The sequence below is a fragment of the Lissotriton helveticus genome, chromosome 5_1 (genome assembly GCF_964261635.1).
Source record: "Lissotriton helveticus chromosome 5_1, aLisHel1.1, whole genome shotgun sequence".
NCBI lineage: Eukaryota > Metazoa > Chordata > Amphibia > Caudata > Salamandridae > Lissotriton > Lissotriton helveticus.
The window spans coordinates 1,045,114,974-1,045,138,545 of NC_136065.1; the positions used below are offsets into that span (position 1 = coordinate 1,045,114,974).

The following is a 23,572-nucleotide window of genomic DNA, read 5'->3' on the forward strand; positions in this document are numbered from 1 at the left end:
GGAGCCTCAGTTTGTCTTAGAAACCCTTTACTTGGCAGCACTTTTGCCAAAGTTGCCAGGACACAGTAATGGCTGCCCCCACCCTATTCTAGGTGGTACATCTGTCACTGACTTTCCATGCTGATTCCACTAACAGTGGCCCTAACGTGCAGACTACATGCCCTGCAGGTTTGAGCCACTCTGTTTTGTTATAGAATTGCAAGCGATATGATTGCCTGCCATTCATCTGCACCTTGTGTTGAAAGCCACATAGATCCACGGCACGCCACGCAGGTGGCTCTCTACCAGGGCCAGAGCCTCCACTGAACTTGCAGACTGGTGGACTGCCTGACAAGTGCTAAATGATGCCCTAAGAGAAAAACAGTCCACCTTCTATGCTGCTCTAAGCACATTTTTTTTCCAGATTTCAGTGAAGTCTCTTAGTTAGACAATAATAAGGGGGCAGCTTTTTCACACTCCAATATATTTCTTAGTATGTAAAGGTTCTGAATATACAATATTGTTTAATGTTTTGCAATTGTATCAACTTGTAGCAGTCCGATGTAAGCTCTATATCATAACAACCCTAATCACGGAAGATTAACTACATTTCATTGTATTTACATAGTCCTTCATACCTCTGTCAAGGCATCTAAGTACTTTTAGTGGACAGGTTTCCCATTACTTTGTTGATTTTGAACCATGAGTGAGTACTCTCTCACTTGAATATTTTGTTTCTCCTAGTCCCAGTTAAATAGTAAAACTTTAGTGTACACAAGGTAAGCATGCATGACAAATTTGACCTGTGCTTCTTTCCCCAGTCACCATGATTATTAAAGAAAGTTAATTTTCAAGCTACTGTTAGCAGTTCAGTCATCTGATGAGTAAACACGAAAACGTACCCGGTCTTTGTAGTTGATATCTACCCCGGTCGCTATCAGATGCTCCACAATGTCCGCTCGCCCAGTACGGGTTGCTACATGAAGAGGGGTGCTCAAGAGCTAGGTGAGAAAATAAATACGAATTAGAATTAAAAAGAAGGTACTTTTAGGAAACAAGATCAATACATAAATTTTCTGATGTTTTGGTGATATACTACATTCAACTCGTGTTTTTATATTTCACTATTCCCAGCATTCTGTGCAGTCAGCTGCCACTGAACATGGCCTTCAGTTTTGGGGGGCGGCTGGAGGACATGTGCCCAACTGTGATGCCAAACGCCAATGCATGAGGGTGACCAGAGTGCATGCCTGTAGCAAGCTCCAAACCTCTGTGTGGCCAACTTCTGCCGATCTTGGTCCGCAGATTGTGCTTTGGTGTAAATCTGTTCAGTAGTTTTTGAGAAATTAAGGTTGAAAAGTATTTATACATCTCGACGGTTGGATTAGTGGGACTCTTGAGAGAGTCCCCCAAACCCAGTTTTAACAAATAGAGCGTTCTGATTGAGCCAGGTAGATTTTTTCCCGTTGTCATCTTGCTCCCACTCTAATTGGCTACCAGCAACATGAGAAAAATGTTGCTGGCAGCTAGTACAGGACTCAGGGACTTGGTCCCCTGTCCTAAAGTAAATAAAAAAAATATATATATAAGGGGACAGGTTAGGGATACCCTGCTCCCCTCTTCCCTATAGGGGGTCCACAGTGACACCCATCCCCCCTCACACCTATCAGGCCCCAACTTTTTTTTGCTGTGATCCAGCAGAATCGAAAAAACAAAATGGCGGCGTGGGCCTTAACCTTCAATTAAAGGCCTCGGATAGCCCACCCATGGGGCCGCATTGTTTATTTAAGGGGACGAGGTCACACAGCCCCCCTCCCCGACTCCTGGTCAAAGGTAGTAAGCACTATATAAATGCAATTACTATTGTAGGCCCCAGTGTGCTCACCCACGGGGCTGCATTCAATAAGGGGAGGGGACCTGTGGACCCCCTCCTTGAGCCATTATAGGCCCCGGGAAACACCGTGCTGGGGCAAAATTTCCATAAAAGGGAGAGGGCCACGCAGCCCCCATGCCCAAGCCTCCAAAGGCCCCGGGGACCCCTTCCCACATCTTCCAGGGTAGATTTCATTAATAAAGGCCAGGGGAGGCATATGGCCCCCCTCCCCTCTCTGAGCCATTATAGGCTCCAAGGAGCCCACCCTCGGGGTGAATTGTTCCAAAAAGGGGAAGGGGACTGCGGGTGCCCTGGGGTTCCCGCCGCAGCCCCCGAATGTATGTTGGGTTCCCTGGGTGGGCGCCAGGGCACCCACCTACATTAAATACACGTCCCAGATGATGGGGTTCGCAGGGCCAAAAAAGGCTTTGGGGTCCAGGTGGCCCCCCTCCCTTTTCAAAAAATATGGCCCTGGGGGATGTGGTCTCCAGGGCTTTTTAAAGGCTCGAGGAGGGAGCTGTGTGACCCCCCCTCGTCTTTAAAAAAACAGTCCTGGAGGTTGAGGTACCCAGGGCCTAAAAAGGCTCAACAGTGGGCCACTTTGCCCCCATCACCTTCAGAAATATAAGGCCATGGGGATGGGTTTGGGGAAGGTGGCCGCGTTGTCCAACCCTCCCCTTTAAAATAAAAAGGTCCTGGGGAATGGGCTCTCTAGGGCTCAATAAGGTTCGGGTAGGGGGCTACTTGGCTCCGCCACCCCTTTAAAAACATAAGGTTCTGAGGGGATGGGGTCCCCAGGGCCTAATGGGGCTTCAGGAGGGGGGCATGGGCCCCCCTCCTCTTTTAAAAAAAAGATAAGGCCCTGTGGGAATTTGCGGCCAGGCTCTGTGGCCAATCTTCAGCCGTGTACGGCCAAAGGCCGTGTGCGGTGGAGGAATTGGCTTTACATATGGTAATAAAATACTAATTTACATTTTTTAAAGACTCGAAATTCACTGAAAAAAACAAAGGTCAAAGTAACGTTATAGTTAGGTGAATACATCAGTGACAACATTAACATTTTGAACAAAAAAACACAGATATTCACCATTTATAGTTAGCAGAGTTATATAAAAACACACACTCTCTTAAATATACTTACCTTTCATTGTAATGGCATGCGTTGTTAAGGCATATTTGTGGTAAAGGCATTGTGTAGTAAATGATGCAGGGTAAAGCCATGCCATTGAAAGCACCGTTTTGTAAAGGCTGTTTCCCTCATGGAATATTATGCTTGCTCTTTGAGCCTCACTTCATATAGCTTCAGAATTCCATGGAAAACTAGGTGGCGGTATTTTAGCAAGTCTGGCTTTGCCTGAAGACCTGAGAGTCACTGCTGTTCCTAACGCATTGCACCCGGTACGCATAGACTATAAGTGCAGTATTGGTGCCCTGGGATCTAAAGCCATTTTATGCTCACTTGCTTCAACTTTTCAGCACAAAATATCTATTGTTCCAGAAAGTTGAATGACGCTGCCTTTTACTCTGATTTGCATTGCGCAGAGTTGCTTAGCTCTGTGTGAGCATTTGCACATGCGTATAGTAAACAAGGCTAGTTGTAGTCTCCTAAACACCAGCTCAGCAGTACTGCATGTACAACACATTTATAAGAATATTTTCAATCCTTATCTACTCTATCTTCGCCTGTGTTTTGGTAAAATAAAACTTCTTCACACCAGACCACCAGGACACTTGGTTCATCCAACTAAATCCTTCAGGAGCCAAACCGTCTCCCCTTGAAAGGTGAAAGCCATTTTTCACCCTTGCTACCTAAGATCCGAATTGTCCCATTGCAGTTTTAAATGTATCTCTAAAAAACATTGATTTCAAGCTTTTCCGTGTCTATAGTTTTTTATTTGCAGAAAGTGCCCTAAACAGTAATTCACTCATAAAGTTCTCTGTCAACCAGTGCTTGAACCCTTATTTTCTATAAAGACACAGAAGACGTAAAAAAGTAGTGGTCCTAATACAGTTCATAGTTACTGTTGGTCAGGAGAAGACATGAGCGCAAAGTTTGCATCATTCACTATCACTTCTCAGCAACATTATAAATGCATTCTGACGGAATAAAAGATGATAAAAACCAAGTGTTTTAAAAGAATGCCTTGTCCCCTACCTTGTCTTTCATATTGATATCTGCTCCATAGTCCTGAAGAAGTTTTACTACCTCTAGTTTGCCACCTCGACAGGCCCAGTGCATGGCAGTAGAGTCAAGCTGCGAAAGAGAAGGAATTGAACATTCAGACGGTTTTTACAAAATAAAAGATCTTTTTATCATTTAAATCCCAGTTATAAGTTATAACCCTCACCCTCTGCCTCCACATACAATTGTTTAAAATGTTGCGCAGATCAGGGAATAGTCGGCCAAGTGCAGTGAATTGAGGCGAACCTGTGTCACACGAACCCTACTTCTCCTGTCACTTAGTCATCCGTGAACTTTCTTCTGATCTTCTGGTGAACATTCCAGGGAAGGTGTACAGACTCTACTAGCCATCTGAAGCAAGAATTTCTTGCGGTATGTAAAATCGTCAAAGAGAGAACACATGCCCTGCAGTAGCATGCCCCTGTTGGATGCTGAGGCATAAAGAAAGCACTGGCATCTTAGAAAAGCTGCTGTTTCAGAAGATTAGTAGACTTGTGCTTAGTAAGAGCAGTGCTTAATTTGTAAAATATGAAGTGCAGGTGCTCACAGTCTTTAACGAGGCCACACACACTTCCCCAGCTCCGTCCACTCCCTCCAGTGGCCTCACCCACTTCCCTTTATTGACTCCACCCACATCCACAAGCCTCAACACATCGGAGTCACCTCCTCCCTTATTGAGTTCCGCAAGAAGATGAAGGGCTGGCTCTTCACAAAAGCAACTCAAGCACCTCACACATACACACCTGCCCAAATTCCTGGATACCCTGCTGGGTGATTAGTGTTCTATACAAATCAATATAACATAATATAACATATTGGAAGCCTATGACAAAAACTTAAAAGTAAACTCAAATTAGAGAAAGGTCATTTGAGGACTTGAGGCAGATTTGCAAACAAAAGAAATGGTGCTTGCACTGTGCTGTTTAAAAGAAAGAACAGAATGAAGGAAGGAATACATTAAAGAAGGCAGTAACAAATGCAGGCAGGAAGAGGAGCACTGGAGTAAGGAAATAAATAAGTAATGGATGAAAGAAGGAGGAAATAAGAAAAGAAAGTGAAAGGAAGAAATGAAGAGATAGAGGGAGAAACACACCATGTATGTTTGTAAAGCACATATTCACTAGAGGGGGCCTTGGCACCAAATTAAAAATGTTGTTATCCAGCTCAATTACACTAAATGTATCTGAAGATGAAATACTGAGTGGCCACACCAAGATTTCAATGTATGACCCTGAGATAGAACACAGAATCCTGGAGTAGATATAAACATATGTGCAAGAAGGAAAAAATAAAAGGGAAAGTGAGGGCGGAGGAGAGGTCTAAAGTCAAAGATAAATGCAGTAGACAATGTGAATAGATATGTGAAAAGCAGAGATTGGAATTGCAATATTGGAGTGGAATGTGATGAGAAGGAATAGTGAAAAGTGGAGAAAGGAGAAAGGCAAGGGAAGAAAAGCAGACAATGGGGAGCGTGTGAGAGTAGAGTGGAAGGGAACGATGGAAAGGTGAACAGTGAAAACCATTTAATGAGAAGAGGTGGCGATTAAGAGAAAACACAGATGTAGGGCAGAAAGTGAAGTAAGATTGTAGAGAAGTGAAGGAGTGAGGTGTGAAGGGGAGGAAAAATAGCAAATACTGAGATAGAGCAAGCACAGAGCACACCTCTGCTTTATTAAATATGCAGTCATTAATTATGTAATGTTGAGAGGTGACAGGAGTGTATCATTCTTGACCTGTCTCATCAATGCACAGCAGTGTTGTCCAAGACACACAATAGCGATTATTTAACTGTGTTAAGTTTTTTGCCATAAAAAATGTTTTGTTATGTCACAACAGTAATTCCTGATAAAACATAATAACGTGTCAGTTATACCATTGGGATTACGCCTTGATGGAGAACCAGACTCTCATGCTTCAAACAAATAGTTCTACTACATGATCAGACTATAAGTCCCAAAATCCCACTGCCACCTATTTTCAAATGAAGTCAGACATTCAACTCCATTCAGACAGGCTTCCACACATGCTTTTTAACTAATCAAGCACAAAATTCAATTGAGACAGTCGCCTGTGCGATATTAGGATTGTAATTTATGATCAGCGAGTAACAAAAGGACGTCTGACAAAAAACAGAAACCCACTGAGCTATCCACATAAATATAGTTCTGTCATCTGCATGGTACATGTTCTACATTGCCCCGCTGTGCTACAGTCAAAACTTCAACTAGACAAAACTCTGATCTCTCTCCAACAGGGACATAAGGTTGTAAGTATGCAGAAGGGGTTTACGGGACATCGGTCTTTGGAGGTGAAGAGAAGGTGTGGGGCGATAGATCTCAGCAGGCTTGTGGAGGTGGGGGGAGGTACAGAGTACTCAACACAGCCTACCCCCTCTGATAGCACATTTTGAATCAATGCTATTTTTCTCCAGGTCAAAGGTGAGAAATTCCCTGTGTATCCTCTCTCTGGCTAGGGGGTAATTGGGAAAGCCTCCTGGTTCGAGTGGCCAAGACTGAGAATGGCTTCGCGGTCTCACATGCACACTCAAAGTATGGATACTCAGGGCCCAGTGCATGCTTTATTACAAAGCGATGGTGGGGAGGGGTGCTCTGAGAGTGAGGGAGGGAGCCAAGGGGTACTGTAACAGTAGTGAGTGAGTGTTGTTGCAGGGAGGGGCATTGCGATACAGAGGGGAAGGGGACTGTAAGCAGAGGGGCACTGAGATACAGGTGAGAAAGGCACTGTGGAGAGAGGGGCACTGGGATAGTGGGATAAGGCTACTGTGGAGAGAGGGGCTTTGTCGGAGGTAGCGGTGGGGCACAGTCACAGTGGCAGGGATGGGAGGTGTTCTTCAAGTTGCTTGTGGCTGCAACGGTGCCCATTGCAGAAGGTAGAGGACGGGTGTGATAGAGATGAGATGGTACTGGCACAGGTAGGAGCGTGGTACTAATACACTGACTGGCAGGAAGAAATGTTTTCACTTTCAGACCACCCAGAGCTGCTTCCCATATTTTGTTATTACGCTGCAAGGCCTTGTCTGGGCTCCTGAGGCAGGCAGCTACTGGGCAGGTTCCTGCAGGTGCCACTGTGCAGGAATCGAACGATGGTGTCCCACTGCCAAGCACTATTCTGTCACCTATAGGATAACAGTTGTGTGTACAATAACGCACACACAACTCACCTAGCCTTGCAGCTTTGGATACGCTGGAAAGCGCAGACTGTTGGTTAGCACAGCTGAAATTATGCTCCCAGTTCCTCGTTCGTGCAGGTTATACTGCGCATGACACAAAACACCTCCCCTTCCCCCACCCTGAAGACCAGGCACTGGTGCACGCCAAAGCAAGCACACTAGCAGCATGCACCAAATCTGAACGTACAGCTGCACAAGCCTCGCTCGAGGCTGGGGCTGTTTAATGGCCTGTTCACAGTGCTGGCTGTGCATGGGAGAAAAATTCAATAGACCCGGCCCTGAGAAATAGGCGCCGGTGCTCAGCACCTGAAAGCACCTGCACAAATTAAGCACTGAGTAAGAGTAACCCAACAGTATGATGATAGCCATGTGTGGTGAAATGCATTTTAAAGGTATTTAAAGTCTCTACGTCCCTATTATCATACTTTCCGTCTGCCATCATGCTCCAGTATCCAGAGCAGGGGCGCAGCTTGGGCAGTAAGATTGGTGGGGGGAGAGGAGGCGGGGGTCAGACTTCCTAACATTCACACTGGTTAAAATATATTATAGGAGAAGCAGGGCAAGAGGGGAGAGGAGTGCGGCTTGTGAGGCATACTTATAACTGTGGGGCATATTCATGAAATTATCATCTTGCTGCGCAATAGGGAAAGGGCAGGAACGCGCTGTACTTAACAATAGACTGTTCATTCCTGTAATTTCCCAGCTCTGGTGTTCAATGTGCTGCCTAGCGCCAAAGCAGGCACCCTTCCACCATGGTGCACGAGTGCCTGCGTTGTACACAGGATTGTTTTGTGAAGGAAGGGACCCTTCCTGCACAAAAACAATCCCCGGAGGCATTTTCCTGCAAAATGCAGATCACATAGAAAGAGGAAGTAACAAGGAGAAATTAAGATATTTTTTCCCGTTGCACCTCACCTGGGGTGGGGGGCGTAGAATTTTGACACATTCCCATGTTTACCACTGATGGTAAAGCTGAGAATGCGCAAAAATCTATGGGTTGATGGATGGGAACACCCTCACTCCACCCATGGAGCGCCTCCCTGGTACACAGTAACGCAACGCAGCGAATTGTGCTGCGTTGCGTTACTTTGGATTTACCAAGCCACACAGGGCCACGCAAGGTCGACATAAAACCTACCTCAATATGCCCCTCAATGTTTTGTAAAATAACCATTTTTTAAGGTCTTTGAAATGGAGACAAGAGTATATATATGGGTATGTTTATGTGTATGTAAAAATCCCAAGTGAAATCCAACAAACACCTGACTGAAAGCACCTGTACCCAACTATTTATTACAGAATATATTTATTAGGGGGTGTGACCAGGGGCATAGCTTGGTCAATAAGATTGGTGGGGTATGAGCTTCAGATTTCCCAACAATCGCGCTGTTAAAAAAAACATTATACGAGAAGCAGGACATGAGGGAGGCCTTAAGGAGCAGTAGGAAGGGAGAGGAGTGTGGATTTTGAGGAATACTTATAACTCTGGGACATATTAATGAAATGATCATGTAGGGATGCGTGGCAAGTCACCTTGCTGCTCTGTGTGATAGGCAAAGGGCAGGAATGCACCATACTCAATGATATACTGTGCATTCCTGTCATTTCCCAAAGCTGGAACACACTGTGCTGCCTAGCGCTAACCTAGGCATCCTTGCACCATGTTGCAAGTGTGCCTGCATTGTAAGGAGGATTGTTTTTGTGCAGAAGGGCACCTAACGAGGAGAAATAAAGAAATTTCTCCTCGTTACGCCACACCTGGGGAGGTGTAGCATTTTGACGCATTTCCAGGTTTACCACTGACGGTAAATCTGGAAATCCGACAAAATCCATCGGTGGATGTATGGGATCACCCACGCTCCACCCATGGAGCGCCTCCCTGGGAGGAATAAAGCAAAGATTTGCGCTGCCTTATGTTACTCTGGATTTATCAAGACACTCAGGGCCACACAAGGTGCCTTTGCGTGGCTTAATAAATCCAACTTGGGTTTTGCGTCATCCTTGTGTGGCACACGGGCAACACAAAACCTTTAGAAATATGCCCCTCAATAATTTGTAAAATAACCATTGTTTAGAACCTCTCTCTCTCTCTCTCTCTCTCTCTCTCTCTCTCTTCTCCCCCGCCCCCATGGGGATGTAAAAATCCCATGTGAAATACTACAAACACCTCACCATACCCGACTTATAGCACCTGTACCCAACTATTTTACTACAGAATATATTGATGAAGAGGGTGGAACACCCCAAACACCCCCACAACAGCTACCCCCCTGATCCAGAGGTCTGATTAACAAAAGCTTTAGTGCTGCGTACTTAAACCTAGGAAAGCAAAAAATGTCATCTTCTCCTGCAAACGGCCAGTCATGAGTCACAGAATTGGATTCTTGGGATATTTAAAAGGGCAAATGGCATGGCAATTTCGGAAAGTCTGTCAAACGGAAATACTTTGTTCAGTCTTGTAACAAACACAGTGGCAGAAGGAACGTTTACAGGGTAGTGGCCACAAGCAATGTTGATGTGTATTTACAGACATTCTCATTCCCAGGGACTTTTCTCTCCCCAAGTGCACCCCTAATATTAATTGTAAAATAAACGATGTAGTATATGCTTGATTAGGATAGGAAAGATCCCGAAATGCTCCCTATTTTCAAGGGCTAGATGATAAGGGATTTCTTTACAAGGAAAACACAGGTCTGGCTGTGGTTGCTGTGCAGCATTGGCTTATGGGTACAACGTACTGTCTCTTTCCACTGGTGCACCCAAGATGTCAGAAACAAGTGCACTCCTGTTGGTTTACAAAAGAGTTCATTTAAACTTTTGGGTGACCAACGTGGCAAAGTCAAGCATTCAAGGCTTCCTCCAGGTGGTGATAAGGTTTTGGAGCTGAGATACAAATTGATTCAGCAATCAAACACAATAAATCTCCAGCCAGGATTATTGCAGTAGAAAATAATAGTTGGGAAGAAGGTTGGGTCAATTGGAATGTAAAACAATACAAAACCCAATCCATCCTAGCGCCTTCTGGACCTGAGCAGTAAGCCAAATAATGTTTGTAGTGCTCCAATAAGTGTATTGCACGAGGTCAAAAGACAGAAGTGCAGTGGGCACTATGTGTACTCTTATTGTGAACAATGTCTGTAGTGCTTCAAAATATTCCCTCATTTATTCCTGAGGGCTACGTCCGACACGTCAGTATGAGTCTATCCAATTGATACCTGCGATGTATTGTCAGTACGTTGCCCTGATTTCACCTGTATCTCAAGGTTCGGAGGGGGGGTGTAGCTCAGCTGTTGCAAGCGTGTGGCTCATCAATAGTGTGCAACGTCCAATAGCTTTGTCAGTCTCTCCATAGCCTAGTGGGAGAGAAGTAGCATAGAAGCCAACATTCAGAAAATTGCAACATATTCCTTAGAATTTTGTCAATTCTAAATAATGGATAAATCTGTCTCAGTCGCAGGTGTAATTCCACAATGTGTAGATTCACTAATTTCTTTGTGAATAACAAACTTAATGCTTAGCCTCTATCAGCTCCTAGGACAGTTTACCTGCCTGCAGTTTCTATGTTGCATCAGCCACTCGGTGCTTTGACCTGATTAAGTCGAAATAAAAACACAATGTGACTGCTATTCGACTGTGTCTTGTCTCAGTGTTTTGATATTTTCCTGTATGGTGCAACTAGGGACTTGCCTTTGCTTGTCATCACAACCTCCCAGTCTAGATCCTGTAATGCCCAGCATGTTCTATTCCTCTAGTTTCTTTGCATTGAAGGATTCTGGAGAACATAGATATCAACAGCCCATCTCACAGCGCTGCTCTAACTTGAACTGCGAGAAGGCAAGTCCTGTGCCCTGCACCTGATGTGCAAACCAGGCCCATGATAAAGTGGCTAAGCACTGTAGGTTTCATGACCCATCTCGTTAACATTAAGGAAGCAAGAATCAGCAGCAACAAATACAAATCTCTTTACGCATCACGGCGAATGAAGGGACTGATGCCTGTGAGGGTGCGGCTGCATTCGATGTTGCCATGAGGCAGACGTAGAACCCACTCCCTTCAATGGGCAAAAGATAGTTAGCTGGGCTGCAAAATATGTTGCATGGGTAGGCACTTGCCACTTAGACAGCAGAAGCTGTCCGTCCTGAGCAGCCCCCACTTTGTGAATGGGGACTTGTGCTTTAACACCGCACAAGAGTTAACTCAGCAGTGACACCTTTCCTGGTAAGTTGTGAGGAGGAGGGGCCATAACGGACCCATTTTCATCGAAACTCTCAATGTTGATGCTGCAATTAACAGACATATTTGGAATTGCAGTGTTACTTTGCACACTGTGCACAGTGCCATCTTTGCACCACAAAAATCCTTTCATGCATCTGTCCTTTCAGTTCTGTAGCCGCTGTCTCACCTCATTTACGCCATTGCTAATTCTCCACTTCCTTTTGTATTCGCCAGACCCATCCTCTTCATTCAGGAGTCCCATTGCCTCTCACGAGTATCTGATCAGTTTCCAACTCGGATCAGGAGTCAGTAGAGCAGTTTACCCATCAATTACTGACAGCTGTTATCTTATCATGACACTGAAAACTGGGTCCAGCACCTTCTCGTCTGCATTCCCCTGACAATATCTCTGACAGATATTCATTTATATATTTATTATTGGAGGTTTGTTGAGCGTTGCCACATCTCAGCCACGTCACTGTGCTGGGATACAGATGCTACCCTCTCCACATAGTAAACAGATCCTGGAGTTACGCTGTCTTCTCGCTCTTGTTGCTGGTGTGAATGAGTTTGGTAAGGAGGTGTGCCGAACTGATAGTGGAAGAAGGAAAGGATGTTGAAGCCGTACCTGTTGCTGGTTAACCTGTGGTAGAAATGTCAGATTGCACCTAACATTGCCTTTTATAGTTTGTTGCATGCTAAAGTTTAGTCTAACAAACCGCTATTCTTTTTAGTTTGCTCACTGTCCGGGGCACGTGATTTAAGATAGCTCAACCTTTTCCTTTGTAAAGTTTCCCTGGTCTTATTGATTTTTTAGCAGCTGTTAAGAGAGTGGTCAACTCAGTTTCTCCTAGGCTTCAGAGTCAGTGGTGCAGTGTGGAGCCTTATCCACCTTTACTGGGTGATTCTGCTACATAGTCTTAAGTTAATCAACGCAGCATTGAGTATGGTAATGTTCATGAGTTTCCTGAATCAACAATAGTTGGCTCAAAATCCTAGACTGTGTAGTCTGGTGCATCTGCCCTATCTATGTTTCTGCCATTTAACATTTTATTGGAGAAACACTTTGGATTTTGATGATGTGGGAGCTCCGATTGGCGGTTAGTGGGGTGGATGTGCCTTTTATGCCCTTGGCTTTCCTCCAATCATTCTTTCTGTGTACAGTGCACTGATTATAGGATTGTTATCCCTGGCCTAGCCAGGACCCCGTAAAGGGCCTTTAGTGACCCGTTAGACCCACATTTAAAGTCTGGCGAAGCAGGAGTGCTTCCATATTCTGTCCGTGGCCCCAACACCACCAAACTCACTGACCCCCCTGCCTCATTTGGTTAGGAGAACCACAGGATTCCTGCCATTGGACGATCAGCTGGCTCTTCCATCGGAAACCCTTGACCGTAAGACCCATCTGCAACATGAGCACCAGGTCACACCACAAAGTAGGTGGGGAGACAGTCACTGTTTTTTCCCTGCCGGGGATTCCTATACGAGACATGGTAAACCCACATAGGGAAAACAAACAATGACCCACTCCCCATGTGCAGGGCAAACTCTGACTTTGGTTATTTGTGTGTGAAAAAAAAAATGCCAAGCTGCCTAAAAATAAAATGACCACGCACTCTGCATCCATCCACTTATGGCTCAGAGATCCCTGCCAGGGAGGTGGGGTCTCTTAGGTATGGTGGGTAGTCGGACACTGGGGGTGAGGGGGCGCGATCTCTGCTGACCGGTAGGCCAGGCGAAGCACCCAGTTCTATACACAAGGCATGGTTGTTGCCCTGTCTTTTTAGATTAAGGTCGAATCTGGTTACCTGCTTTGTAGCACCAATTCACATCTGCGATTCACTTGATGGATGGTTTGAAGAAACAGCAAGATTTTCCTGATCATGGACATCTGTGGGTTTGTGTTCTTGGCAGGTGGGGCATTGTATGATGACTACCTCACTATATAAGTCACGTGACTTTGAAATGCAGTGATGTTTTACTGGAAGCAAAAGGTAAAGAAATGAACTATCGGGGTCAAATGTTTAGCACTTACCCTGTCTCTGAAGTTTACTGATGCTTTGCTCCCCAGCAGTTTCTGCAGAATATTCACGTGGCCCTCCAGAGATGCTCTATGGAGTGCTGTCCTCCTAAACTGAAATAAAGACAAAAACAAGCCGTAATTCAACTTAAACATTCTTAAATCCGATTGCAAAGGAAGCCCCTTGTCACTTTTTCCTTAATGCACTGAATGAACAGAACAGTTCTAGGATGGGATTTAGAGCAGTTACCACATTTTTCTCCATCCCAATGCCACACAGCAGCATCTGCTCTGAACAGCAGTCATGAGTTTGCATTCCAAGAGGGCCATCTTAGCCTTCCATCCTTCTGAGGTCTGCCTGTTAAGTACATTTAAAGTGACTGGTAACATCTGTTATCCACGGTGCTTAAAACGACAGGCGATGCGTTGACCAAGTAACACACTTTTTTATATGCTACCAATGGAATTCTGGATTTTCTAACTGAACATGGAAACACATCTCAGTGTGAGGGTTGCCCCCCCCAACCCAAATATTTATGCAATAACTGGCTGATACTGTGCACTTTTATGCAATTCTATGCTTTTTTGCAGTTTAATATAGTGCGAACTCGGCCCTAAAGTATTGGAGCCCTCTACATGAGCGTCAGTTACATTACACAAGTACACAATCATGAGTTTTTAGGTCTCGTGACCTACAATGCGCGCAAGCGCATTGAGGGATCGAGAATTCAAGTGCTCGAAATCCTCGTCAAACTAAGGGCTTCTTGCACTGCGGTTTTCTTACAGTTCACGTGAATGACGTGAACAAACAAGCACGCGCATTCACGGCCGCACAGCACATCAAAGGGCTTCGCCCAGCGTGCGCTCTGCGGCTTCTCCTCCCCTAAGGCTTCTCCTCCCCTAATTAATCATGGCTGGCTTGCCGGCCGGCAGGCCGGCCCCCACACACCATCCCCCTCCGCTCTCTCCCCCACGGATTGCTATTTCTTTTTGCCCTTGTTTAAAATGTGTATGTTGTGAGAATAAATGTATCTGTCAAAGGAGTAATCACCATATTGCTGACAAACGTTAGTGGGATAAACAAGCTCGTCCGCTGACTTTCCAGGCTTAGTAAACAGTCTGCATTTTACAAAGTAGAAAGCAACTACACACCACCCAGAAACCCGAATGTTGCCAAGAGGGGCGGCCCTAAATAGTATCACGAGCGGGTAACACTAAACTCTGTTATCAGGTGGTGCAATAATGGTCTTTGTTAACAAGTTTACAATTTCTTGCAGATTTGCAACATCTCTTTGAGGTGTTGTGTCCCTTTAACGAAAGCAGCACATGTTCCGAGTAAAAAACAGGACATCTCTTTCCTGGCACATTAAACCATGAGTACTAAGTGTTCGTGCAGATGTGAAGACAGGACGCAGACAACTGGAACTCGCCCAAACGCTATTTTTAATCCAAGCGTTTCCTCTGTGGATGGCGACACATGCATGTCAGTGTGATCTTGGTGGCGGAGTTCCATCGACATGGGCCCACGATCAAACAGGGGCACTCTACCAACCCTCCCGAAGCTTCAGAGGAGGTGGCAAATGCCGTGGATATTAAAACAAAACAATCTCAGGCCTTCTTTGCAGAAGTCAACCTTGTTTTACGTTTTTGATGTTTTTCCCTGGAAAAGGTGGTCACAAAGGAACGTAAAATTTCACATCAATAGGCCTTCTTCAAATTGCTGTAAAATTGAACAACCGAAAAAGGATTCTGAGCAAAGCAACAAACTTGGAAAAGACGAAGCCATTTGTCTGGTTTTTTTTTAACATGGAGTTCACGTTTTCTTTTGCTATGGTACTATGGCGTGCTCGGCTTCAAGGTCTGACATAATGACTGCCTCCAGGCTGCGCCTCAAGCACCAATTTGCGGTTGTCATTTCATTAGAGGCGGCATCTGCTGACAGGCTCCTCTGCCTCTTGACCTCGCTGTGGCATCTACGCTATCTTGGCTCATAGCTATGCAGATCTAAAGTACAAGTGACATGCTCTAACGCAGGCACAGATGGACTGAAATCTGTCCACTTGACCAAAATAGACTACTACTCCGGCTCTCCATAGTTGTCAATGAAAATTTTTTAGAAATCGAGGTAGATGGCTTTCAGCCTAAGAAAACTAATCTTAACTGACCCCGGTGCCTTTCTGAAAAAGGTTTGTGGATTTACTCTGCGAGAAAATCACTGGGAAAATAGCACATAAGAGCACTCTATGACAATTTTACTCCATTCCAGCCATAATGCAAGCCATGTTACTTGCTTTCTCGAGTCACAAACTAAAAACACTTTAACTATTAGTGACTCACAGAAACCAATCGGAATTTTTATTTTTATTTTCCCATTATGAGGGAAGGTAAAGTATAGAACAGCAGTAAGGGAACTCGCGGCACAAAAAAACAAGCATTTACAATGCAATGGTTTCGCATTTGGAAAAGTTAGAGCTATTGGCATTGTAAATGACAAAATTTGTATTTATGTGTTGGTTTTGTCATTTACATTGCCATTAGCTTAATCTCTCGCAATGTGAGACCTATTGTACCCTACGGACGAGCTCAGCAGACAGCAATTACTAGCACACACACACACACACACACCCAGAGCCACACACACACACACCCGAGAGCCACACACACACACACACACACACCCAGAGCCACACACACACCTAGAGCCCCACACCCACCCAGAGCCCCCCCACACACACCCACCCAGAGCCCCACATATACACACCCACCTAGAGCCCCATGCACACACACACACCCAGAGCCCCACACACACACACACACCCAGAGCCCCACACACACACACCCACCTAGAGCCCCATGCACACACACCCACCCAGAGCCCCCCACACACACACACACCCAGAACCCCACACACACACACCCAGAGCCCCACACATACACACACACCCAGAGCCCCACACATACACACCCACCCAGAGCCCCACACGTACACACCCACCCAGAGCCCCACACACACACACCCACCCAGAGCCCCCCACACACACACACACTACCCAGAGCCCCCCCCACACACACACCCACCCAGAGCCCCCCCCACACACACACCCACCCAGAGCCCCCCACACCCACCCAGAGCCACACACACCCACCCAGAGCCCCCCCACACACGCACACGCCAGGTGAAACCTAAAAAGTATAACAAATGAAAATGCAGAAGGAATAGGCAATATACAAAATGTACAACCTCTTTTTACAAACTACTGTAGCAGAACCACAACAGTGCTAACCTGAACATTACAAAAAAAGTGCAGTCTATTACCAAAGAAGGGATCTATCTCAGCGGAATGCAGTAAGATCGCAAGGCAGGAAGAAGCGGGCTCAAGTTTCAGGAAATGTCTAGTCTAGAATCCATTACGTTAATTATGGAAGAGTGAACATGTAAATGCGCGTGATATTATCCGCAGCGTTAAGCCAATTTAATTTTAAAAAATCCTGTATCAGAAAGTGTCTTACCTCACCCACATCAATCTGAGATTTAAAAGTTCAACAGTCTGGCTTTTAAACTCAGTGATGGGCTAATGGGCTGAGTGCAGCATAGGTCCATCTAAGCAGCAGTCCAGGCTGTACTCACCGGTGGAAGTACAGGAGAACTGAGCGTCATAAATGAAGTAGTATTATGAGAGAGCCCACTATTGGTGTCACACTATTAGAATAGTAAGTAAAACAAGAAAAACATCCAATGGTTACAATAGTCCTCCCGAGAGATGTGCGTGTACAAAGAGAGACAGTTCCAGCAGTGAGAGTGGGTGGGAGACACAGAGCTCATAAATGCATGAGCAAAACAAAGAACAAGATTTACAGGCCTATTTACAATCGTTTGCACACTCTAAATCTAAAGGCAGGGGGAGCAGCTATGTGGACCGAGAGCCTTCCCATGCTGCTGAAGACCCCTCGCAACAACACTACAAAGGAAGCCCCAAAAACAAAACTCAACGAATGAGCGTGTTTAAATCAGAATATAACAAAAAACATTACCGTATTGCCCCAAAAAAAAAAACACGCCCGCAGATCAGAAAGCCTAAACAAGAGACCTTACAATACCACTTTTTTTTATTTTTTAGAAAGGCTCCGGTTGATGGATCTTGTTTTGGGCAGAAAGCAAACAAGCACTGGCGTTGCCAATAGGTCTCGCAGTAGGAAAGTTGGAGCTATTACAATTGCAAATAACAATGCCTTTTATTTTTGTTTTCATTTTAAAAACATAAAGGGCTTTGTCATTTACAAAACCAATAGCTCCAACTTTCCTACTGCGAGACCTATTGGCAACGCCAGTGCTTGTTTAGGCAGGGGGAGAATAGTGGTTTGTCCAGAATCACAGGATGTTGAGCCGACGCCGAGACTAGAACCTGGGTCACAAGTCCAAAGTTGGCAGATCCGGCCGTAATGCCACTCACAATGGGGTGACGCAGCTATAAGCCGTGCAGTAAGCATTGGTAATGTAATTCCTGACATTAACATGTACAGACCTTTAGAGAGACAGGCGCAGGAACGAGGGGGTTTGTTGATGCTATTGACAAATAACAGATGTTTATGGGCATGCAAGCCAATGGTGCTTACTTTATCAACCACAGAAGGATGAAAGTCTAAGGTGGCATGTCAAATTTTCCAACTTGTGACTATAGGGTCAAACACAAACCCTTGCTGTGGGTGCATTACTCCACTGAGCCATCAGGCCCGGTTCATTCCACCTAGTTCTGCAATGAATACTCATCGCCCTTCGAATTATGGAGGTTGGTTTATTTGAGAGGGTTGTAGGCAGTACAACAATCAGTTAATGACCATCCCCCCCTTAATGAAGCTATCAGTAGTAACGTCAAGGTATTTCCAACTATATTCCAGATCCTGATGAGTGATGGTAAAGATTTGTATCTTTCTTGCTAATTTTCTTCTATATCCCTCTCTTTATTTCTTTCTCCCCCAAATCTCCATCCCACTTAATGACCTTCACATTTATTCGTATGCTCCTATTGCAACACTCTGTCATAGCTAGTCCTACGTATGCCAATCATAAACATGTTTATTGATAGTTAAAACCATTACATCCTAAAATATTCACTGGCGTAAATTAAAATCACACATTTTGGAATGCAGTTAATTCCGCAGCATATAACCACATTAATATATTTTACGAATCTACTAATTAAAATACCACTAGTGCATCAAAGCATAAAAGAGCTGAGAAACATCTTTTTAAGTTAATTTCCCGGGGTTTTGAAGTTAAAAGCCTTTTTCTATGTGTGCATATGACTCTCTCAGCACGGACATAAGCAACAATCTGTATTTTCTCTTTCTAATATTTCCACCTTTGCGCTACCTCGCCCTCATCAAACAGTCCATCTTAAAACCTGACCTTGTGTCTCCTATAAAAGTGCAACGTCAAAATAGTTTTTTTCGTGCTGATTTTTTAAACGTTCTTGCTATTAGTGGGCTATTTTGCTTTCTCTTACCTCCTAGTACTTGACTCTTCCACGTGCAGGCCTTGCATATAGCGACTGTAGCAGAACCTTTCACTCTAACATTGTTTTGATTTTGATTTGCTGAGCACGACAGTTACCCAAAGGCATCATGCACTATAGCCAGCCATCCAGAGCTAAAACCTAACTGTAAATCCACCTGAAAAAGCTGTCTATAATACATAACGCCATGTTTTATATGCTTTCCTGAAAGGCAGCGACTCTGGGATAGCCCTCAGGCTTTGCAGAAGAGAGATTCAGAGTCTTCTTGCTGCAACCGAGGAAGCTTCGTCTTCCACTTTCTTCTTTCTAGTCCTAGATACTGTAAGCAGATGTCGGTGTGCCAAATGCCGGTTCCTACCTGAAGATGCCAGTGAAACATATATTTAATCCTAGCTAGACTGGGGACATAAAGGGCTTTATGCACTGTACAGAGTGCTTTAAATATAATGCGCTTTCTGATGGGGAGCCAAACCCATAGCAGCCGATTGGCACCTGGGAATGTCAAGAATTATTCTGGCAAGTGCATTCTGTACTACTTGGAGTTTGTTCTGAGTGCTAATGTTGGAACCCAGATAGAGAGATTTACAATAGTCCAATCTGTACATACTCAGGGTGAATGCAACCAACTTTCTTGCTGGCTGAGGGATAAGATTAAACATTTACCTAAGCATCCTTATGAGTCAGAAGTAGGTTGCCACGGTGTGATTGGCTTGGGCATTGAGTGCAAGTTCAGTATCTAAGAAAACTCCAAGATCTTTGGCCTTCTCCACTGGGATGGGACATGTGCCTAAGGTGTCTGGCCACCAATTACTATTCCAGCTAAATGAGTATAGGCCAAAGAGCAACACCTCGGTTTTATCGCCATTTAATTTCAGAGAATTCCATCCCATCCAGTCTGCAATTGCCTACATGCATTAAGAGAAGTTTAATGCCGTGGTGTCCGAGTTCTTGGGAACTGACACGATAATCTGTGTATTATTAGCATATAGCACCTACCTCCCAGAAGCCCGAACTATATCTGCAAGTGGGGACACATAGAGGTTAAAGAGCATGGAGCTTAATGATGAGCCCTGTGGCACTCCACACAGCAGGGAAAAAACCTCAGAGTAGTACTGCTGTAACATCACCCTCTGCCAACTGATCCCTAAGGAAAGAAGCTCATGGCCCATTGCAGAGATGAAGAACTAAACGTCTGAAGAGATAAAGCTGGGAGATTCATTCTCCAGGATTCCAGTGCTACATAGAAAGCCAGCTGCCTCTCACTCTTGCCAATTGTTTAGACCTCCTGAAAGTATGCCTGCTCTTTTGGAACCTTTGTCTATTGCAAGCAATATTCCTCTTAACACATATATCAACCTTAATCATGATTACTAAATTCTTGGGCGCAGCACAAGTAACTCATGTAATCCCTCCAATATTTTCAGTGGGCTGGACTGTAATGAAACCTACTCCACAAATGCGACCGTAGGTTCATTCCCAATCGAACAGTGAATGAATGTTATTTACTTAGGTCGCCTGATAAATTCATTTTCCTGTTGTACCTCATCGCAGGTGTTTACTGAGCCGCCATCCTCTAGGAATTTTTCGATGATCTTTATTTTCCCCACTACTGCAGCTTTGAGGAATTCTTCTGATTCCACTGGACCCATCTGAGAAGACACAACAGAAGAAAGAACTGTGATTTTAGGTGTACTTTGCAGTATCCACAATGGGAACCATTTAGTTCTAGTACTCTTGGCGCAAAACAAACCCCTTGTCACTGCTTCATTGCTCTGACACTAGACTTTGACAGAACAATAGTGATTCAGGAAGAGGAACCTGGGTAACAGACTCGAATTACTGAGCATGTTTAATGATGGTGGATACACTTCAAACCCATGCTAAAATATTGCTGTAGAAGACAAATGTACTTACAATTTCCTCATTCAGCGGCGGGAGCTCCACGATGGACACCCTCGACCTCCTCTTCTTTTTCTCTTTCCTTTGCTTCCTTAACTCCATCAGATTTTCAATGCCGCCAACATCCACAATCTCTCTTCGCAAGTCCAAGGAGGTCTTCCTGACCCGCTCTTCTGCCTACAAGGGTTAAAGGCAGTCTGTGAGTACCGGGATCTAGAATGTGGTGGGTGATACAGCAGCATAGGGGAGACATCACAAACACACTAACGCAGAAACAGCGTAGATATATCAGTGCCTCAAAATCACAGCTATTTTAGTAGAAAATGACAAGGAAGAAGGACACTAGGTGCATGTCATTTACTTAATTTTTTAGAAGTCTCTGCTTTAATAGCCTCACCTAGTTAATTTTGTAATTTGAAGCACATAAAAAGTTGTATTCTGTTTAACATCCAGTTACCACCACCTTTCAATGGTCATAATTGTCGTCTGCTATTCGCAGACTAATAAAGATGACAGAATAAATTGATACAGCACTGGGAAATTACATATTCCAGCATTGCCATCAGTCTGTACCCATAAGTAGAGCGGCATAACATTTCAGGCATACCGGCAGAATGAAACATAGGCACAGCACGCCGCTCTTGCCTGCAGCTTCACTGCCATATTACCAGTCCGCATTCTGCTGCATTGACATGACCTTTCTGAAGTTGTGTGCTAAATGCTTTACTAATTAGGCTGAGTGTTCTAACATTATCCTATTGAAAAAACTGACCATGATTGAATGCTGCTCAGTCGCTTCTACGTGACATGTTGAGGTTGCATACTGGAGTGAATCATTCCTCAGCATTCTTGTCGGCTGAGAGAGATGACATCAACTCATAGGGCTTCATATACAAGAAAATGACACAGCGTGGCGCCGCAAGCCATTTAGCGACGCCGTGCTGCGTCATTTTCAAAGCATAGGGATGTGCCATATTAACAACAATACAATGCTTTCCCCTGTGCTGGTGCTCAATTGGCTGCCATACTCCAGAGCAGACACCCTTGCATTATTTTGCAAAGGTGCCTGAGCTGCGGGGATGATTGAAGGGACACCTTCCTGCAGAAAAATAAAAAGAATGGCATTTTTCCTCTTTCTATGTGTGCTGCAGAATGCAGCACACGTAGAAAGAGGAAAAAAACGAGGAGAAATAAAAGTATTTCTCCTTGTTGCGCCATTCCTATGACTCCCCTGGGGAGGCATAGGATTCTAATGCATTCCCAGTTTTACAAAATGTTGTAAATCTGGGAATGCATCAAGTTCCATGGATATTGCGCGGCAACAACGCACAGCAACACCCATGGAAGGCACCTTTTACGCAGAGTAATGCGTGAAAGGGGCCTATATTTACACGCTCATGAAAAGTCACGCAGGGTGATTTTATGTAACCTTATAAATATGAGCAAGCCCATTGCGTCGCCAGTGCATAAAAAAAAGTGACTCACTTGCAGCGCGATGGGCATGTAACAAAGCCCCCATGCCTTTAGCAGCAAACAGGCCAAAGTAAGGTGGATGTGTTTTCGGCCATTAGTTACTTATTATTATTCACCTCATCTGTGTTTTTTTGCTGTCACATTCTTCTCTCCATAGTAACTCTGTCGCACTCTTAGCTCCAGTAACACTGGTGCTCTATACAGTAGTACTTCTGTAAAGCCTGCATGTGTCTGCAATGATGTCCAGCTATATCCTATGTCAAACTTAATGGTGAATTTCATGAGAATCACTCTGTCCCTGGGATTTTAGCTGAGCAGCACAAGTAAAAAAATATGGAATACCTATTTTTCCAGTTATATTTTAGGTGTGGGATGCAAGGTTTGTAGGGGTATAGGGTAGAAAGTTAATTAGTTAATAATTGAATAACAATTATTCACTAATTGATCATTCTTTTATTGAAAAGTAATGTATGTTGATACTTTATTTGTATTACATATATATTTTCTGTGTTAGTTATTCATTTTTATATTACGAGTTAAATATTTTTGTACATTCATGGTGTTACTTAAGTATATATTTTTTTAAGTGAACTATTTTTCCTACTCTTGTTTGGACTGCAGTAGGAATAGTTAAATTAAACTCTTTCAAATCCACAAATTTCCCTACTATTCCGCTTTATGGAGTTGGATTAGTAAATCTCACCCATCAAAAATCCAAAGCTTTCCCTACAGTTTCACAGACTGGAATGGGAATAGTAACTTTTACCCCTCCAAAGTCCAAAACTTTCCCTACTGTTGCACTGTTTGGAATAGGAATGGTAAATTTCACCCCTCTGAAATCCAACACTTTCCCTACTGATACTCCGACCGGAGTAGGAATAGTAATTCTTTTCCTTTAAAATCCAATACTTTCCCTACTGTTGCGCTGACGAGAGTGAGAGTAGTGAATTTCACCCCTCTGAAATCCAACGCATTCCCTACTATCACACAGACTGGAGTGGGACTCCAAAGTCCAACACTTTCTCTACTATTAAGCTGTTTTACCCCTCTGAAATCCAATGCTTTCCCTACTGTTGTTTCGAGTAGGAATAGTAGATATCCCCTCTGTGAAGCCGAACACTTTCCCTACTGTTGCAGTTTGGAGTGGCATAGGTAGATTTTACCCCTCTGTAGTCCAACACTTTCCCTACTCTTGCGTTGCTTGGAGTGGGAATAGTAAATTTTTACC

General features: G+C 44.3%; 1 protein-coding gene across 1 annotated transcript in view; it reads right to left on the reverse strand.

Moving 5' to 3' along the window:
- The window catches only part of ANKRD2 (ankyrin repeat domain 2), a 63,203-nt gene that overhangs the window by 14,611 nt on the left and 25,020 nt on the right, over nucleotides 1-23,572 (reverse strand). The window contains exons 3-7 of the mRNA XM_078641154.1: nucleotides 20,887-21,048; nucleotides 20,514-20,621; nucleotides 13,475-13,573; nucleotides 4,008-4,106; nucleotides 882-980 (exon numbers count right to left, since the gene is read on the reverse strand). Of these exons, the coding sequence (XP_078497280.1) occupies nucleotides 882-980; nucleotides 4,008-4,106; nucleotides 13,475-13,573; nucleotides 20,514-20,621; nucleotides 20,887-21,048 (567 nt within the window). The remainder of the gene's footprint in view (nucleotides 1-881; nucleotides 981-4,007; nucleotides 4,107-13,474; nucleotides 13,574-20,513; nucleotides 20,622-20,886; nucleotides 21,049-23,572) is intronic.